This window comes from Lotus japonicus, chromosome 2, assembly GCF_012489685.1.
Source record: "Lotus japonicus ecotype B-129 chromosome 2, LjGifu_v1.2".
In the NCBI taxonomy this organism is placed as follows: Eukaryota; Viridiplantae; Streptophyta; class Magnoliopsida; order Fabales; family Fabaceae; genus Lotus; species Lotus japonicus.
In genome coordinates this window covers 82,421,048-82,442,168 of record NC_080042.1, presented here as the reverse complement: position 1 = coordinate 82,442,168, position 21,121 = coordinate 82,421,048, and the positions used below count along the sequence as shown (strand labels likewise).

General features: G+C 42.3%; 1 protein-coding gene across 2 annotated transcripts; it reads left to right on the top strand.

Moving 5' to 3' along the window:
• Window positions 1-1,758: 1,758 nt before the first annotated feature.
• Window positions 1,759-16,280, top strand: LOC130740288 (uncharacterized). 2 transcript variants are annotated; one of them, XM_057592834.1, is made up of 4 exons: window positions 1,759-1,947; window positions 13,553-13,883; window positions 13,998-14,177; window positions 15,062-16,280. In XM_057592834.1, exons 2-4 carry the CDS (start codon window positions 13,641-13,643, stop codon window positions 15,692-15,694), a joined length of 1,056 nt encoding a protein of 351 aa, XP_057448817.1. In that variant the 5' UTR covers window positions 1,759-1,947; window positions 13,553-13,640; the 3' UTR covers window positions 15,695-16,280. The 2 variants fall into 2 exon arrangements, with proteins under 2 accessions (XP_057448817.1, XP_057448818.1); XM_057592835.1 differs by lacking the exon at window positions 1,759-1,947 and adding an exon at window positions 1,950-2,040 and having other exon boundaries at window positions 15,062-16,279.
• Window positions 16,281-21,121: the final 4,841 nt, after the last annotated feature.

Here is a 21,121-nt window from a genome sequence, read left to right as displayed (position 1 = left end):
TAACAAAGTTCATTAACTAGGGTCACTTCATGGGACTATCTGATGTGAAGAGTTACAATTGGGAGCTACCAGAATGTCCAATTAGTATTGGACAAAAGCCAAAAAGAAGAAAAGTAGTAAAAATTAATTCATAACTATCTAGCTGTCTTATAGTCACGCTAAGCTCTAAGCCTCTAACTCTGAGCGGATCCTATGATCATACACCGATCCCGGCCCGTCCATTCACTATTTTATTTTTAGTAGAATCTGAATTTCAGAAGAATCAATACGAGACCACTAGATTCAATTTTACTAAAAATAAACTTATCTTAATTGCTGCAAGTGGAAGGACTAAATTGACACTGAAATAAAGAGATCCAAAACAAGGACACTCATGAGAGCTTCAACGAGGCACGTGTCTATGAATTTGTCTGAGGAATGACGTCGTCCACCTACTTTCATAAATACTAAATACTACTATTCAACTAACACTTTTAAATAAAATAAAATATATAACTTCAAATGAAATATTGAAAAATCAAATTATGCAAGAAAATTTGTGATTCTTTTATTGAAGTCGAAATGTGTGATTAAAGCAAGTAAACTGTTAGAAGTAAATTAAAAATATTTAAAATAGAATTATGTAATTAATTAAAAACTATAATTAAAAATTATGATAAAAAATAAAATTACATATGTTTTTCTTTAATCACTACTTTACTTTTGTTCCTTATCAACAGTCTTTTTTATAAAAAACTTCTATTTATTTATTCATTTAAATTTATCATTAACAAATTTTTTTCTTCTAAATAATACCCTTATGAGAATAATAAATGATGAGAAAAAACTATTTAAAATAATATAATTAAAAAATAAATAATGTAATTCGCTATTTAAAATATAATTTATACAATTGAAACTAGTGCATTAAATTGAATAATTAAATTGAACTAAATCGTCAATGACTAACTATAATTGACATGGAGTTGTTTAGATGTTTCGAGTTTGAGCTTTTATAAATGTAATATTGATGGATGATACATATAGTTTAAACCAAAAAAATTAAATTAAATTGATAAATTTCATTGGATTCATATCATTTATCCTCAAATGATGTCCCATGTCTAGTTTCAATCAATAAAATTGTGACACGTCAATCACAAAATGTATGGCGTGGTATGACATTACTAACTTAATTATATGACTGATTCTTAATCAATATAACACAATTTCATTAGTGAAATATAAAAGGTAACATCATTTGTGGATAAAGAATCTTGATCCTATTTGATTAATAATGATAGGGGTGTTTGTGGAATAAGCTTAAATAAGTTGAACTTGACTTTCATCTGACCTTAAATATTGACCTGATGAATTTCTAAATCTGAACCCGTTGCTAGATCTGAAGAAATTCGATAATGTGTTGGTTTAATATAGATCGCCCACAAAAGAATAAGTCCGATTGATCCAAATAATAAATTAAATGTGAATTTCAAATTTCATTAAAGAATTATAAGAAACTATTATTCTGTAAAAAAATTATTTTCTAACCATATTAATTAATGAATTAGGAAAGAAACTACACGGAGTTTTTCATAATAAAATGCTAACTAGAGAAAAGAATATAAATACTATTGACTTGAATCTGGCCACTAATGAAAAGTATACAAAATCAAAAAATTAGTGTTTGTGAGATGGATTGAAATTGATTTTCACATGGTTCTAAATATGGATTATAAACCTGAATCTGTCACTAAACTTGAAAAATCCTATGAAAATGAGTCACGACGAGTCAATGCAGCTGCCGAATCTTGAACACCCATAAACGGTGGATGGATGTAACCTTAAACAAAGTATATCTATCTACATGCAGTTTACGTGGCAGCTCGAAGACGCTTTCATTGCCACCTATGCATCATGCAATCCCTTCAAACTCACACAAGAACTAGTTCCTTTACCTTTTTTCAGGTCTTTCCATGTTTGTCTTTCTCTTTCACTCTCACTTTTTTCCTCTGTTATGCTCTGCTCCCCTGTTTCCATCCCTTCCTATTTCCACGCCAGGTAAGTATTGGTCTCTTGCTGTTGCTGTCTATGTATCTGTTTGCTACTCCTTTGCTTTCATGTTGTTCCTTTTCTGTTTTGGGTGTTCTATTCTGCATTTTCTTGGATTTGGTTTTTAGTTCAAACCCAAATTTACTTGTTATCTGGGCATTGTTCATTTCTGTGAAAGTTCATTCCTAATTGGTCTTGGTTTATCAACTATGCATATTTCTAACTTAGTTTTCTAATTTTATTAATAGTTTTCTCTGGAGGTGTGCCATTTCTGTAGCAATTTGATGCCTTAATATTTGGTTAAAGTCTTAAAGACCAATACTAATATGCAATGCAAGTTAGGTTTTAAATTGCTTACTGCTTACAATGCTTAGTACTGTGAAAATTTATGGATAAATGTGATTGATGCAGCTAAAATTGCTGCTACATAGACCTTCAAACCTTGACATTGAATCTGCAATTTTTGTGGACCTTGATTTGAAACCATGATGATATGTTTAGGGAGAATTTTTCTGTTTTTGCCTATGCAATAGTACATGGTAATTTGGTAAACTATTTTGACCTAACTTTGGGGTTTGCCCAGGGGTAATTTTAGGGGTTTCCTTGCTAGACATGCAGAGGGGTTTGAGGTTTTTCATTATTCATTGTTCTAATTGGAATCTTCAAAATTATCCTAGACTTCTATTATGGTTTCAGTTTGGAGGTTATGTCTGGTGTTATGGCTTCTAGGTTTAAGTTATCAATCAATTTCTGATTCTGGCATTGTGTTATTGTTCTGGGAATGAACATTGAGGGAAGGTATAGTACCAAAGGGTGGAGAGATTGTGCTAGGGAGAGAGAGTAAGAGAGAGAATGCTGAATTTCATGTGTTATTTTATCAAATGAGCCAAAAGTCCTCTACAATTGATAACTACCTCCTATTTATAGAGCTTGGGTACTACCTATTGGGCCAATTGGGCCTCCGAGATCAAGGCCCATCTGAAGGTCAGGGCCCCGCCTCAGGGCGGGATACATGCTGGGCGTTGCCCCTCTAGGGGCTCGCCCAGTCCACTAGTCCACAAGACACCGAGCTCGAGGTACGAGAGCTAAGGGTGTCTTTTAAATGCTGTTACATGTCTTATTGTACACCAGAATCTACACTGCCAACATGGCTTGAGAAAAGAGAAGCTAACTATATCGCCAACATGGCGTGAGCAAAAGGAAACTAGCATTTTCAGTTACCCAGTCCACCGACTTGACGAGTAAACCAAGCTGGCAAGTCCACAAGTCCACAAGCGGCGAGAACGACTACTTTGTATTGGTGATAAGTTGGGGCAGGTGCATGATCGCTCGCCGGCGGGAAAGGTGGCAGGCATGGGTCATGTGCCGATCATTCAATCATTGACTGCGGCGACCCCGGCGAGCGACTGAACTTCGTTGTTGGTGTCAATCGTCAGGCGATGGCGTTTGATCCTTATAGTGGCGAGGCTTTCCGCGCTTTCCCTTATTTTAAAACCCTCTCAAATTTCTATCTGCCTCACGTGGCTGCCCCACGTGATGTGTTGGTTACATCAATTTCCCTCTTTCTCCGGAACCGTCACTTCACCTTTCATAACCGTCCCATCGTGCGCAGTAACTCCCCTTTGCACGCGACCCACCTCCCCAAAACCATCATGACTTCCAACCTTCCACACGCGTCCAACACGCGTCACCCTTCCAGCTTCTCCCCTTCTCCTATAAAAACCCTTCTTCCCCACTGTCATCCCTTTCCGAGACCCCTCTTCACTTCCCTAATCGCTTACCAAACTCCTTCTGCCCACTTCCGCTCCGGAGCCGTCGCTTATCACCCTTTCCGCTACCCACTCTTCACATCCTACTCCGGTGAGTCCCACTGTCCTTATCTTTACATCGCACACATACTTATCTTTTCCTTTCTTTCACTTCACTGTCTTCTAAAAATGGCTTCAAACCCTACCTCCCCTAATCACTCTTCTTCCTCCTCCGAAAGCGACCCTGACTCCACCGCTGCCGGCGGCCTCCGTTTAGAGGTTCCGGAGATCCCAGCTCACCGCCTAAAAACCTACGCCACTCTGCCCCTTCCAGTCCAAGTAGCCCCCAAACACGAGGCTATAGATCAACCTTCCATCTTCCAAGACAGTGATCCCATTGTGCAATTCGTGAACTCCCTGGGTGGCTTGTCCAATGACGATGAGTTTAACGCCAAACTCAGGATCTGGGTTTGCAGTCCCGGGGATCGTCCCTGGCTCCACAAGCCAGACGGCGACGTAAAGAGATCCCATTTTTTCTTTGCGTACGAATACATGTTTAGCGAGCTTGGAATCAGGCTTCCTTTCTCGCCCTTTGTCCAAACCGTCCTCCGCGACATCAACGCGGCTCCCTGTCAACTCCACCCTAACGCCTGGGCTTTCATTCGATGTTTTGAAATCCTAAGCGCCGCTGTCGGCATCGCCCCATCCCCCACCAGTTTCTTCTACCTTTACGACGTCGACCCCAAGTCCATCAAAAACAAAGGATGGATTTCCTTGAAGGCCCGGGCCGGCCGGAAGTGTTTGCATCCTCACAAAAGTAACGCGAAGTCCTCCTTCGCACGAAAGTACTTCCGTGTGGCGGTTCATCCCGCCTACCCAGAGGCATTCACCCTCAGAGACGGGACCGCCCTCTTTCCTCTTTACTGGACGGAGAAGCCCAACGGGATCACCGATCCTTCAGAGGAATCCTTGTCCGCCAACGATAAAGCCTTTCTTAATCTCCTTGCCCCACTTCCCATCCTTGACTGCACAACAGTCCTTGAAGGCGCTGACCTCTCAAGAACTCCCAAATATTTAGGTTGCCCATAGCTCACTTTTATTATTGACATTTCCTTTCTCGACTCCTATGTTGTCACTGATCGTTTTTTTATTGTTACAGAAGATATGAATTTCACGAACGCCGAGCTCCTGAAGGCCCGCGAGAGGAGAATGGCTCGCTTTTCCCCAAAATTCAACACTGAGGGCGACGCGAAAAAACGGGGCGGTGCTGAGAACCAAGCCGAGAGCACCAAAGCTCCCAAGAGGAGAAGATTGGCCAAAACCTCCTCCGGCGCCGGCACATCCAACCCTGGCGCTCAGCCCACCACTGCTGCTGCGCCTAAAGGCAAAAATGTCGCTGAAGCCTCTGTCGCCGCAGCCACCGAGCCAACCGCCGTACCAGCTTCTACTCCTGCCTCCGCCGGTGCGACCGCTGCTGTTGCCGCTGAGTCCTCTGTTGGCGCCACAGCCGCCTCCGCCGGCGTTAACGCCACAAAAGCTGCTGCGTCTTCCGACACTCCTATTGGAGAGAAGGAAAAAGAAAATGAAACCCCAATGTCTCCCCCTCGCCAAGAGGCGCCTCTTAGCCCGCCCTCAACACGTGATGCGGGCTCCATGCCTTCCCCGCCTCATCAAGGGGAAAAATCCTGTCCTGGCGCTGCCACTACCTCTGAAGCGGCTCAAATTGAACAAGCCCCTGCTCCCGAGGTCGGTTCTTCAAGCTATTATAATATGCTCCCCAACGCCGTTGAACCCTCAGAATTCTTACTTGCTGGTCTCAACCGTGACGTCATAGAAAAAGAAGTTCTGAGTCGGGGCCTGAATGACACCAAGGAGGAGACTCTTGCTTGCCTCCTACGCGCTGGATGCATATTTGCTCACACGTTTGAGAAGTTCAATGCCGCCAACATTGAAGCTGAGCGGTTGAAGGCCGAAAGTGCGAAGCACCAAGAAGCCGCCGCTGCTTGGGAAAAGCGTTTCGTCAAACTGGCGACGCAGGCAGGAAAAGACAAAGTCTATGCCGACAAGATGATTGGCACGGCGGGGATTAAAATCGGCGAGCTGGAGGATCAGCTGGCGCTGATGAAGGAAGAAGCAGATGAGCTGGATGCAAGCCTTCAAGCTTGCAAGAAGGAAAAAGAGCAAGCTGAGAAGGACTTGATTGCCCGAGGCGAGGCGCTGATTGCTAAGGAGTCAGAGCTTGCCATACTGTGCGCTGAGCTGGAGTTAGTGAAAAAGGCGTTGGCAGAGCAAGAGAAAAAGTCTGCGGAGTCCTTGGCCTTGGCGAAATCTGACATGGAGGCGGTGATGCAGGCTACGTCCGAGGAGATCAAGAAAGCGACCGAAACTCATGCCGAGGCCCTCGCCACGAAAGATGCTGAAATTGCTTCCCAACTAGCAAAGATCAAAAGTCTAGAGGACGAGCTGGCGACGGAGAAGGCCAAAGCCATTGAGGCGAGGGAACAAGCCGCTGACATCGCCCTTGACAACCGCGAGCGCGGTTTCTACCTCGCCAAAGATCAGGCCCAACATTTGTACCCGAACTTTGACTTTAGCGCCATGGGAGTAATGAAAGAGATAACCGCCGCAGGACTGGTTGGTCCCGACGATCCTCCCCTGATTGACCAAAACCTCTGGACAGCGACTGAAGAAGAAGAGGAAGAAGAAGAACAGGAGAAAGAAAACAATGAATAATGTAATTTTTAACATTACTTTTATCTTTTACTGTCACCTTGTAGTGTACTTTTCCGCCATTCGTCTATGTTTAAGCAACCCTTCGCCATAGCTTTTATATCGCCGTTGGATATTTTGTAAATCATGTTGGAATGCTTCCGCCGTACATTTTTTAGTCGCCGCAGCATCGTCATCACCATCTTGCTTTAGCCTTGTAAGAAATTAGTTTGACTTGCTCGCCATTCTCAGCGTAAGGCCGCCACCATTTTGCGGTAGGTCGCTACCCTCATTTTTGGCGGTAGGTCGCAACCCTCTTGCGGTAGGTCGCGACCCTCTTGCGGTAGGTCGCCACCATTTTGCGGTAGGTCGCTACCCTCATTTTTGGCGGTAGGTCGCGACCCTTTAGCGGTAGGTCGCCATCCTCTTGCGGTAGGTCGCGACCCTCTTGCGGTAGGTCGCCACCCTTAGCGTGAGGTCGCCACCCTTTTGGCGACTTTTGTGTGTCTAAACTGAGTCTTACAGGTCGCCACCCATAGCGTTTGGTCGCCACCCTTTGGCATGAGGTCACCACCCTAGCGGTAGGTCGCCACCCTTGGTGTGATCGTCCCATTTCGGGACTCAAAGTGCTTTGGGTTCCAATGGCCAGTTGGATTACCAAAGCGGTGCTCAGTAGAATGGGTAATTTGTACCCCACACATCGCCAATGAATCCGGTTGTTACGTGGGCTTTTCCGGGGCTAATTTAGTTCATCGTGAAACTTGTTTCACTTTGTAACTAAATCGCGCCATCAGGAGCTTGTCCCACCCAATAACAAACCGCTTATGGAAGAGTCTTCCAAGTTTCACAAAACTTTGATGGTGTGCCTCAATTCACGCACTCTTTCTCTTTGATCCGATTTGCTCCTCTCTGTCTGAATCAAAACCAGTGAAGACAATATAACTTCTAATACCAACTTCAAAATAAGAAAATTAGGAAATACAACAACTGAGAAGGGAATCAAATGAAAGATGGAGATATCTGGCTCCGGCGATTCCGACTTGTTCACTTTCTCGCCTGCAATCAACTATAAAAGTAGCGCAAGCTCAAACCATTGAACGATCGAGGTAACCGCCTCCCATCAAGCTCTTCTAAGTGATAGGCCCCATTACCAAGAACTTTAATAATGCGGTAGGGCCCTTCCCAGTTGGGAGTAAGCTTGTTCCCCGGGGCTCCCGATCGCCACTTGAGGACCAGGTCGCCAACCTGCATATCTCGGACGCGAACCCTGCTGTTGAACTTTGCCGCCACGCGCTGCTTCATCGCTGTTTCCCGAATGTGCGCCTCGTCGCGCGTTTCCGACAAAAGGTCCAGCTCCACCGCCATGTTGGCCTCATTTTCCTCTTCAAAACCTGGTCGAGTCCGCCATGTAAAGTTGTCAATCTCCACCGGCAACATGGCATCTACCCCATAAGTCATTCTAAAGGGGGTTTCCCTTGTAGTAGATTGCTCGGTGGTGTTGTACGACCACAGCACCGCCGGAAGTTCATCCAACCAAGCTCCCTTAGCCTCCGCGAGCCGTCGTCTTAGTCCTCGTAGGATTACCCTGTTTGCAGATTCCACCTGCCCGTTCGTCTGCGGATGCTCAACAGAGGCGAACCTCATCTGTATGCCCATTTCCTTGCAGAACTCCCTTGTTTGACTGCTTGAAAACTGGGTCCCATTGTCAGATACGATCGCCCTTGGGATCCCGAACCTGCAAACAATACGCTTCCAGTAGAAATTGACTATCTTTGCAGAAGTAATCTTGGCCAAGGGTTCAGCCTCAATCCACTTAGTGAAGTAGTCCACCGCCACCAATATAAACTTCATTTGTGCCCTGGCGGTCGGGAAAGGTCCAACTAAGTCCACACCCCACATGGCGAAAGGCCACGGGGCGCTCATCGTTACCAACTCCTTTGGCGGTGCCTTAGACAAATCCGCGAACACTTGACACTCCTTGCACTGCTTCACGAAGTCCATACAATCTTTCCTGAGGGTGGGCCAGTAAAAACCCGCCCTCAACACTTTGCAAGCCAAAGACCTTCCCCCGATGTGGCTCGCGCACACTCCTTCATGTACTTCAGACATTATCGCTTCGTATTTCTCTGGCGATACACATTTCAACAATGGCGTCGAGAAACCACGGCGATACAAGTGTCCGTCAATGAGAGTATAGTGACTCGCCTCCCGCTGCTGCTCCTTCGTGCATTGCTCCACTTCTGCCGGGTCCCCCGCCAAGATAGATATTATGGGATCCATCCATGTTCTCCCTCTGTTTACGCAGGACATGAGCTCGCCTTCGATGCTTGGGTACGCCAGCGTTTCCTGAATCACACTTTTGTTATTGCCGGGCTTCCGAGTGCTCGCCAGTTTGGCTAGCGCGTCCGCCCGCTGATTTTCTGCCCGAGGAACGTACTCTACCACGACCTCTTGAAAGAGTGTCATCAAATACCGTACCCGCTCAAGGTACTTGATCAGATTAGGATCTTTGACCTGGAAAGTTCCCTTCACTTGATTCTCCACCAATTGTGAGTCCGTTCTTATCAACAAACTCCTGATCTTCACTTCCCGCGCCAACTTCAATCCGGCGATGAGAGCTTCATATTCTGCTTGGTTGTTCGTTGCTTTGAACTCGAATTTCAGGGATTGCTCCAACACTAGTTCCCCCGGCCCTTCTAACGTTACTCCCGCGCCGCTGCCACTACTATTGGAGGATCCATCCACGAAGAGAGTCCACTGAGTGTCCACTCTTTCAAACCGATCTGGAGTCAACTCGACCACAAAGTCAGCTAGTGACTGCGCACCAACCGTGCCCCGCTTATCGTATTGCAAACCATACTCTGACAATTCAACCGACCAGGCGACCAATCTACCTGATAAATCCGGTTTTTGTAATACTTGCCTCAAGGGCAAATCCGTCCGCACCTTCACGGGAAAACTCTGAAAATAAGGTCTCAACCGCCGGGCGGTGACGAGGACCGCCAGCGCCGCCTTCTCAATTTTCTGATATCTGACCTCCGCGCCCTGGAGTGTGTGACTAACAAAATAAACAATTCGATGCTCGCCATCTATCTCCTGCAACATCACAGAACTCAGAGCACTATCGCTCACAGCAAAATACAAATGCAGCGGGTGTCCCTGTATTGGTTTCGACAAGATCGGCGGTGACGATAGGAGTTCCTTGAGGCGAACGAAAGCTTCCTCACACTCCGCCGTCCACTCGAATACGACATTCTTGCGAAGACACTTGAAAAAAGGAAAAGATCTGTCACCAGACTTGGGAAGAAACCGAGATAAAGCTGCTATTCGCCCCGTCAAACGTTGGACCTCTTTCACATTGGAAGGGCTTTTCATCTGCTGAATCGCCTTGCATTTTTCTGGGTTTATCTCGATTCCTCTGGATGTGATCATGAATCCCAAAAACTTGCCCCCTTGAACACCAAAAGAGCATTTCTCCGGATTGAGGCGCATACTGTGCTTCCTTATTTCGCCAAATGCTTCCTCCAGATCTTGATGATGGTCTAAACCTCGTACTGATTTAACAATCATGTCATCAACGTAAACCTCCATGTTTCTTCCCACCTGCCTAGCAAAAACTCTATCCATCAATCTTTGGTAGGTAGCCCCAGCGTTCTTTAGTCCAAACGGCATGGTGCGATAGCAATAATTGACTCTGGCAGTCATAAAAGCCGTTTTGTCCTCGTCTGCCGGGTGCATGCGGATTTGATGATAGCCAGAATAAGCATCCATCAAGCTAAGCAGTTCGTTGCCCGAGGCACCATCAACAAGGCTATCGATGCTGGGAAGGGGATATGAATCTTTTGGACATGCTTTGTTTAAGTCTGTGTAATCTACACACATTCGCCATTTCCCGTTCGCCTTCTTCACCATTACGACGTTCGCCAACCACGTCGGATACTTCACTTCCCTGATGAACTCTGCCGCCAGCAACTTGTCGACCTCTTGTTGCACCGCCTTCCCTTTGTCGCCACCCAAGCGCCTCCTAAGTTGTGAAACTGGCTTGACACTTGGATTCAATGCTAATCGATGGCATATGAAGTTTGGATCAATTCCAGGCATGTCTTTGCAGCTCCAAGCAAACAAGTCTAAGTTCTCCCCAAGCAGTTTTGTCAGGCGCGTCTCCTGCTCTTCCGTCAGTCTGGTCCCAATCTTCAAAGTGCGATCGCCAAACTTTAGCGCCTTCGTTTCCTCAATTGGCGTGGGCCTATTTACTCGCCCCTCGCCCCGGGGATCAAGATTTTCATCCGAAGCTTCGATCTCATAACATCTATGACCAACCAACGCACTCTTCTTGCCGTACAAGTTAAGGCAATTATTGTAACACTCCCTCGCCATCTTCTGGTCCACTTTCAGCTTTCCCACCTTTCCACTGCTTAGCGGATACTTGACCGCCAAGTGGGCTGTCGAAATTACAGCACAAAGGCGATTCAACGTATTTCGCCCAATGATGACATTGTAGGATGCTACCACCTGGAGAACCAGATACCTTACCTTCAAAACCCTAGCACACTCGTCTTCCCCAAATATTGTGTCTAGATCAATGTATCCCCGCACCATTACTTGCTCCCCCGCGAAACCTACCAAGGTTCCCGCGTATGGAGTTAGATCATTGTCAGTTAGTCCCAACTTGTCAAATGCATCACCATAGATAATATCAGCCGAACTACCCTGATCCAGGAGTACCCTTCTAATGTTGAAACTGTTCATCCTTAACTGCACCACAATCGGGTCGTCCTTATGAGGCTTTATCCCCTCAAAGTCCGCCATCGAGATTGTTATGTCAGGGTGTACGAATCCAAAAGCGACCTCATGAACGGAATTTACGGCACGAACATGGCGTTTACGCGCCGCGTGAGTGTCGCCACCGCCGCCAAATCCCCCAGCGATGGTGTTGATGGTCCCGACGGGCGGTCCTGAGTGTCGAGCGAACGTGTCATCAGCCCCTTTTGTGGCGATAGCCGCTGATTCTTGCTTTTTCTTGCCCTTAGTGTCCGCTCGCTCCTCCTCCCGCTTGTGCGCTTTGTTTTGATCGCCTCCATTGCGCCACTGGCCTTGACGATTTCCTTGATATCCCGCCCGAATCAACTTGTCAATCTCCCGCTGCAAAGTCCAACAGTCATCCGTATCATGCCCGGCGGACCGGTGGAACTCGCACCACTTCTTGGGATTGGCGTCCCGTGGCTGATACTTTGGGGCCTCCGGCTCATCCACTAGATTTGCGTCGCTTGCCCCTCGGAGCGTATCCGATACATCTGTGTTCATCACCATATCAGTTTCCTCCCGCTGGCGATGAGACTTAGATTGCCAAGGCCGACGTTGTTCATAATCATCGCGCCGTGGATACAACTGTTCCTTGGTCGGTTTGAATACCGACTTCCCCTTACCCGGCCTCTGCTGTTTGCCTTCCCCCTTATCTTCGCCGCTCCTATCTTTTTTCACGCGCTTGGGCGACGTGTCGCCCTTTTCCAACTTCGCGCGCTTTCTTTTGAAAGCGTCGTCCTCCTCGTCGAGAATATAAGTGCTGGCACGAGCACGCATCTCTCCCATCGAGCGCGCCGGCTTACGTGTCAATTTGCTGTTCAACCCTCCCGGCAGCAAACCGTTTTTAAATGCTAAAGCACAAGCTCGAGGCTCCTCGTCCTCTACCTTTACCGACGCCGCGCTATACCTTGCCATGTACTCTTTCAGTGACTCCCCTTCCTGCTGGCGAATATTGTATAGGTCATTGATTGTCACCGGCTGATTCTTATTTGCCGAGAATTGCACTAGAAACTTGGATGAGAAGTCTCTGAAATTTGAAATCGATCCACGCGGCAAAGTTGTGAACCACGCCATCGCCGTTGATTTGAACGTCGATGGAAACATCCTGCACTTCACCGCATCTGACGCCGCAATTATCACCATCTTCGTATTAAAATACAGAAGATGATCTTTCGGATCGGAATCTCCGCTGTAAGAATCCAGAACTAACGTTTTCATGTTATCCGGAATCGCCACATTCTCAACATCTTCCGAGAACGGACGGAACTCAGCCACGGAGTCTGCTTCTCTGCTTCCATCATCTCGCTGCTCGCGACGGTAGAAATCTAACTGAGCCTGTAGATGCTCATTCCGCTGCTGGATGTTGCCAATACTGCGCATCAAATGGCGCCATTGCTCCTGTGTCACCGCCGGCTGTTGCTCCGGAGCAGGTGAATTCTCTGGTGAGCGCTCCAGAGATCCCACCTGTGAAGGCGATGGAGGAGGTGGTGGTGATGGAAGAGGAGAAGGCGACTGTACTCCAGTCGTTCGTACCGGAGAATCCAGGTCCACACGATGAGGCCGCCGAGGCGGCGAAATCCGCTGTCGCATTGGTGAATGATGCTGCCTCCTGCGTCGAGTCTCCATCCAAACCAGAAACGATGCAAACTCGATCGGAGAATCAAAATCAGAAAACCAGAGAATTGCCTAATCACAATCAGAGGTAACTTCATGCACAATCAATCCACGTGAATGGGAGTAGAAAGTTTTCGAGTCCCCACAGACGGCGCCAAATGTTCTGGGAATGAACATTGAGGGAAGGTATAGTACCAAAGGGTGGAGAGATTGTGCTAGGGAGAGAGAGTAAGAGAGAGAATGCTGAATTTCATGTGTTATTTTATCAAATGAGCCAAAAGTCCTCTACAATTGATAACTACCTCCTATTTATAGAGCTTGGGTACTACCTATTGGGCCAATTGGGCCTCCGAGATCAAGGCCCATCTGAAGGTCAGGGCCCCGCCTCAGGGCGGGATACATGCTGGGCGTTGCCCCTCTAGGGGCTCGCCCAGTCCAGTTATTTCTTCCAATTTCGAGTGATAAACACAACAAGACATCAAGTTTTCTACTAAAAGCTATTCAGTTATACCGTGAGATGGATTTCTTATTCATAATATCTTATAATTGTGCCATTTCCCTCCTAAGGCATGTGCTTATTTTAGTCTAGTCAAATAGCTGAAGGTTTTCTACTTATTCATTCGCACCATTGTTGTTTATTCTTGCAGGAGGCTGTGATGAACTGTATCAGTGCAACATTATGGATCTCTTAAATATCTAATGATTAAGGAGAAAGAACACTCATATTAGGGACTAATGGCATTGATTTCTGAGCTATTGACTAACGTAATACTCCTGGTGACTAGGGCTTTCTCTCTACTTAAACTGGTATGCTTGTTTGGTATCAGAACTACATTAATTCTCTTTTCTACTTGGACGGAGTTGATTAGGACTACAATTAGCTTCAATGTAAACATAATATTGAGAATTATCACATGGACATTCGGGCTTATCTCCCTACCCGCAAGACTTGTGAATAGCTTTCAAAGGGAGAGGCAGGTTAGTTTTCTTCCTGTTAGTTGTATTTGTTTTATTTTATGACATGTGCCTTTTGAATAATACAATTCACTTTTCCCTAAATTAAATTATGAGATGATTAATTTGTGATTGCAGCTGGAAGGAAAACTATGCCAAATGCAGATTGAGCTGGAGAATCTACAGTGGGATCGGAAGAAGCTTCAAGAACATTTCCAAATGGTTGTCAAAGAATGCAAAATGATGGAGCTGCTACTGACAGAACTTGAAGAGGAGCATGATATGGCCATTGCCAAAATTGAAAAGTTAGAGGGAAAGGTAAAATATTCTATTTCCATGTTCCTACCTTGTAACTAACACATCGGTGTAACTGTCAAGATTATCTGAATATCGGAATTTATTACTTGCTTGATGTTACTTGTTGGAAGTCTTATCCTGCTGAGCTTATGCTATTTCTTTAAAGGCATAAGGAGAACTTGCTAAATCCTTAGTAAAATTAAATGCTCAATACCATTTTCTGTTTTGGATTTTAGTATTTTACTTCAGCATACATTGCATTTTGCATTTCAAAGTCGAATGGACTAACAGAGAAACAGGCAGAGAGGCTACAGTTTTTAATTTATGTCCTAGTATATAATTTGTTTTCTCTAGATAATTATAGTTGAATTTTTCACTTTCTGGTTGGAAGTTTGTAAACTGTAAAATCAGAATACATTTAAAAAAGCCTTCACAAAGACTGGTACCTAGATGTGCAGAGTTAGCTTCTAGGAGACACTGAAAAAATGGGCAATATACTAATGTCTACAATGATAAAAAAAAAAAAAAAATCAGTATTGTTCTGATGTAATTATTTGGTGAGTTTAGTAATTTAATAATGAGTTTGTCAAGATTGACCTATCTTCAGAATAAGTGATATGTTTTTGTAAGATTTTCTAAAATCTGGCATTAGCTCCATTAGATCAAAAAGTTGCCTACAAACTTGGTTAAGATGCTATAGTTTCAATAGCTTGATATTGTGTAAAAACAGATATTCAGAAACATATGAAAATTACTTGGTTTTGTTGGTTTTCTACTGATTCAGATGAATCATTGTTCTGTTCAAATCTCCACTTGCTTTGTCAAGTGAGAACTAAGTTTCCAAATTATGTCCAGTGAAAAAAAGTTCTGATTTGATGCTTTGATTCTTATCTCTTGTTTGACAGTTGCGGGATCAAATAAACGAAAACCTTCGGCTCAAAGAAATTCAGGGAAAGGGATACTGGAGCTCCAAAGATCAAAGTAAAACAGACATTAGCCAAGACATTGATCAACCTATCTTGTCATGGAAATCCAGTTATAGTGGTGCCCTTCAGGATCTGCTGATGCATAAAGATAGTTGGGAAGATGATAGCAAAACTAAATCTGAATTGCTTAAACTATTGAAAACTGGACCAAAATCTGGTTCTGTTCCCCAAGTTAAACCTGAAATGATCTCCAAAAATGTAGAATTAGCACTTGATCACAGTCGCGACGTTGCGCTTTCACAATCACTTTTCAGTGCCATTTTATCACTTGTAGTTGGAATCACTGTGTGGGAAGCAGAGGACCCTTGCATGCCTCTTGTTGTAGCTCTCTTCACTGTAGTAGGCATGTCCTTGAAGAGCGTGGTTCAGTTTTTCTTCACCATTAGAAATAAACCTGCATCTGATGCTGTTGCTCTTCTGAGCTTGAATTGGTTTATTCTTGGCACTCTAAGCTATCCTACACTACCAAGGGTAGCCACTATGCTATCTCCACTAGTGTTACGCTTTGTAGACCAAACCATGAACCGCTTTGGTCTTCTTGCCTTGTCTTGACCTTGCTTATTTGAAGTTGTGTGTTCTACTATGTGCAGTATAATCTGAATTACAAGCTTTTTTTTCTTCTTCTTTTGTGTGGTGTACACTTGTTATATACTTACAGTACAATATGAGGAATGTTTGTAATTTGGTTTTCTGTGATGATATATTTATGTTTTGTTAAGTTTCCAGCACTCAAACATGGAAAGGAGATAGTAAATCTTTTTTTTCTCTCATTTTTCAGAGTGCAGACTGCCTTTGTTATTTTGTAACTTTGATCAAAGTTTCACCTCTGTTATTATTTTAATTCCCAGAGTTGGGACTTAATATCTTGAGCTGACATAATTTTTTTTATGAAATATAAAATTTATTATAATAAGGGGACATCAATAATGGAAGGGTAGATCATTTGGTCACATAAGTGCTTTTTTTTTTAAAGACACATAAGTGCTTTAATACCATGTCATAAACGACATCTGTTTTATACTCCGCGCGTAAAATTGACTCAACTTTTGGGTCGAGTTGGTGGATTGACTTCAAATTCCTTGGAACAACGGGGTGATAAATCAAATGAACTTTGAAGATCAAGTCAATTCGACTTCAAATTTCTTGGAATAATGAGGTGATAAACCATGAAATTTGAAGATCAAGTCAATTCCTTGAAACAACGAGGTGATAAACCAAATAAACTTTGAAGGTCAAGTAAGTTTACGATAGAACGTGCCATATATAGAAAATGTGCATACCTTAATTGTGGTCGGCGATCACATATTTATTGGCAAGGCTGTTACTTAATGGTTCATTCATTTTATCTGAATAGTTTGATATATACGAGGAGTGACTCTAGGAAATGAGATTCTTATCTTTGACATCCACCACATTTGAGCCAAAATAGTTATGTTTAACCGCAGAGCTCCCTAGTTGGGGTGAGTAGGATGGACCAACATGGATTTTGCTAATGTGGAGCGGGATGAGTCAAGAATCTCATCCACAACGAACAAGACATCAAGAACTGACTCTCACTTAGTAATAAGAACTTTGATATCCTACCATAAACTACTTATCCCAAAAACCTAAAAAATAGGATAAAGACACAAGGATTTTTTATATATTATTTTTAACATATTGTACTTTCAAAGATCAGGTCCCTATCTAAGAAATTGGAAGATAGATTTTGAGCCAAAAGATAATGTGACAAATAGCAATGGCCATTTTATATAGAACACTTTGGACATTTCCATAACATAGTGATATGAATGAAACATATGTTAGGCTGAGATTTGACTATTCTGCTTCAAGTTGAGGTTGGGGGCCCCTTGTCTTTAATTGATTGCTCTATCATGATTCATGAGAAAATATAGTAGTTGCATGCTTTAAGGCTCTTTATATGGTAGACCTAATAAAGCAGCATGAGATATGGGTGGCGTAAGGTTAACCTAGTGCTATAAGCATATACAAATCTGGCTGGGATAATTCCATCCCCTTTTGCCACTCCTGTCACCATCTTCCCAATATTGAATTTAGAAGTGGATGGTCCTTGAGGGACCAAGTCTTTTGGATTAATTTGTCCAGATAACGTCAATGATCTATCTTTCTATAGGAGATGAAGAAAGCACATATTAATTAAGTTGGCATTAGCTTTTCCACAAGCAGGGGACGAACCCGAAGGAAATTTAACACATTTAACAAAATTAGCAATGAAAATTTTAAAAAAATTGTGTGAAAAATTCAAAGGGAGCGGAAACAACATTTATATATTATTCTATAAAGAAAAAAAAAATCTTTGGGGGGCAACCCCATTTAGTCGTTGTTCAAACATTTGTCAATGGGTATTTGATACATTCACGGTTTATTTCATTGTACTTTCTATTTTTTTTCTACTACATCACATATTATATATCTTATTTTTTATTCTTTTTCGATCTCCCTCTTAATGTAGGCGGATTTGATGTGTAAGCACAAAATTTTCCTATTTCTTATGAGAAAATAATTGGTGTACCATATTTTTGTGACAAACAATACAAACACCACAACATACTCTAATTGAAGTAGGTGCTTCCTTCCTTAAAAAAAAGTAGGTGCTCTGTTTTGCGATAATATTGAGATATATTCCTCTTTGCAAATAGATCAATATATACATTGTGCCGGGAATTATTATTTTTTTACATTGGAAAGATAAATTGCATCGGCCAGAAATTGATTCCTGGATCTCCCTCTATCCAACTCATATGTCCCTTATCTCCTACCACTTGAGTTATCCTACAAGGACACATTGTGCTGAGAATAAACAAATATTAATTAACACTTAAGATATAACTCATTTTATTCTTTGTTTTTCTCTTTTTACATTGATCACATTAATTATATCACTTCTTTTTCTTCTCTTTATTTCTGAAGTGCGATGTATTCAAATCATTTTCTAATAAAATAATTCAAGGATCTTTTAATTAGTATATATATATATATATATATATATATATTAATTTATTGCCTTTCAATCCAAAAGCAGTGTCTAGTGGGAGTTATGGAGGTTGGAAACTAGTGGGAGTGCTGCTTTTCCTTTTCTCCTCTATATGACACAAACATGTTCTTATGCATGTTTACAAAGAAATTCTATGAACTGGGTGTACTGATTAAGTCAATCATGTAATGAATTTAGATTAATATTATAAAAAGTCAAAAATTTCTAAATAGGGATAAAACAGGAATTTCTCACCGTATTTAGAGGGACATAAAACATATTAAATCATTTTCTTGTTAACTATTCATATATAAATCTATGATAAATTCGATTCAGATAATGGTAGGATAATTGTCTGGGCGCACCGATTTATTTAACAATTGGGCTGACCAAAACTATGTACCAAATAGGCCGGGCAACCCATGGTCCAGTCGGACTAAAACCCAAGTTATAAATAACAGGCACCATCCAAGCGATGGGGGACCTATCATTTCACGCATTTTTCATTCGTTTGTTTACTTCGCCTGCTCTCTAATTTGATTAGCCTTCAGTCTGTGGTTCCATACCGGAACCTATAACATATAAGATAAGAGCTTAACTATCATACTTGTATTTCTTATTCATCTCTTTTATCTTATTACTCTTTATCTTACTGTTGATCACCAAACGAGTTGTAAAAGTTTCTAAATTCAAGAGGGCATGCATAGCAGAGGTTATAATAGTGTTAGGAAGGTCATGAATAAATTAACGAATGACAACTCTCATGTGCATTGTTGATCCGATCCCCTGTAGAAAAAGATACCTACTAATAATTCCCAATATTATTTGATACTGATTTGGTCTATTAATTGGCACCATGATAGGTTCCATCTAAGTTGCGATATCAGCATAACTGCATAAGACATTAATATTCTTTGGTTTGTAGCTCAAGACACCATTGATAAAATAATACGAATAGGAATAAGAACCTAGTCAACAAACAAATATGGAAAAAGAGGGAGAGAAGACTTGCACGATATTTTTGAATGTCACATGAAATTTGTAAAAATTAAATGATATATATACTAATTACATAAATATGTGAATAATAATGATTACAATAAAAAAATAAAAGAGGACATAAAAAGAATTATCTGGAACCAGATTGAATTCTTATGTTATATGCCATCACCTCCAACAACAAATATAAAGTAAAGACATAATTATTCCATCACTTTACGACTTATAAAAGCATTTGGAAACATAAATTAATAGTTGTTATAGAATATCCCTCCATGCCTTTCGCATAAAGTGGATGTAAATATTCATCTGCTGTTCATCTACCAAAATTGTTGATCAAACGATCAGGAAACTAAATTATTACGAGAAAATAAAAGTGACTTTTACCCTGTGTGAATGAAGCAATATATGCTTCTTTTGGCATGATTTTTTATGTACGTTATGATTATGATATTCAACCATAGAAAAGCAAGTGATTGAGTGAATAGTTATTTTTGGCACCGGTAAGGGGTGAGTGGTGGTTGGTGGTTGGGTGGGAGGAGGAAAAAGAGAAAAATGGAGTAGAATGCTGAAAGTGATTAATGTGAAAATTAAAGTCCATATGAACAGGTTATGTGAGCACTTAAACTTTTAACATTACTTTTATCAATGTAATGTCCGCAGAGGAGTAGTTCATTGTGTGTTCAATCAATATATATAGCATTTAGTAATTTTTCTCAACAAAATTCTTTTTTCAGTGGGTTGAGTTGATGATATTAACTGTCCACAACAGTAATTAATTTCTTTATTGTGGGTACTTGCATTGAATGATAAACGGCTGAACACAATATACGCTCTATTTTCATGAATGATGATCAAACCTCCAACTTCATAGTCAAAGGATTAAGTTTTTTTGGTGCAGTTTGTAAAGAAAAAACAAAGAAACCGAAAGATCCCAGACTACAATTTCACAGAGGAGACCTTGAAGCAGTAGTCAGAAGAAACAAACTCAAACCCGCTAACAGCTGCTCTATCACCGCAAGGCCTGCACTCTGCTCCGGACCATGCTTAGCCAAAAAATAAGCACAAGCATTATCCTCCTTCAATGTGTGGCGAATCTCCACTGACAAAGGACGACACAACAACTCCTCAATAACCCAAATAAGAGAAGCAAATAAGTGATAAGAAGAATGCACATACTTAACAAAAGTCACAGTATTTAAGGAATCCGATTGACAATCCACAATGCGATAACCACGAGTCCACGATTCAAAGAGTCAGTCCCCGAATGATAGTTAAAGTGGTAAGAATTATAGACTTAAGGGTCGGGTGAGATAAAGAGTGAAGAGTCCAGAGTTCGAACCTTGAAGAAAATTAATTTACTAACAACTAACATTTGACTATAAAAAACACGATCCAAAGAGTCAAAGAATTAAGTGAACTACTACCACTTCATTTTCTCAACTAAATTGTAGTCGAAACCAGGTAGAAGTGCAGGGAGCAGCCCATATTGGCCCAAAACTGGTGGCAGTTTGTAAAGGAAGTCCAGAGCATAGAAATGAGTTTGAGTTTTGAGGAACAGAACAGAACACACGTTGCAGTCAGATCACGCGCACGTGCTGCCACGTACTTCAACAAATGGCATCACTTGAGTTTTTTCAGTAATTTACTCCAAATCCATGTCCGAATTCACGTATCTTTCGGCCCCTTTTAATTTCCTATATTTTTTAATTAAAAAAAAATAACAAGTTGAAGTTTTAGGAAATCTTCAACAGTACATTGTAGGGGTGTACAAAGGACGGGTTGGGACGGGTTTTAGTTAACCCTAACCCGGCCCTAAATATTGATCGGGCCAATTCTTAGACCCTAACCCGTCCCTAGACCCGAAGAAACCCGACAATATGCGGGTCCAATTTAGGACGGGTCTATGTAGGACGGGACCGGTTTGACCCGAGGGACAATAAATCTAAGACTATTTAATACTAATTATAAAATTTAAAGACAAT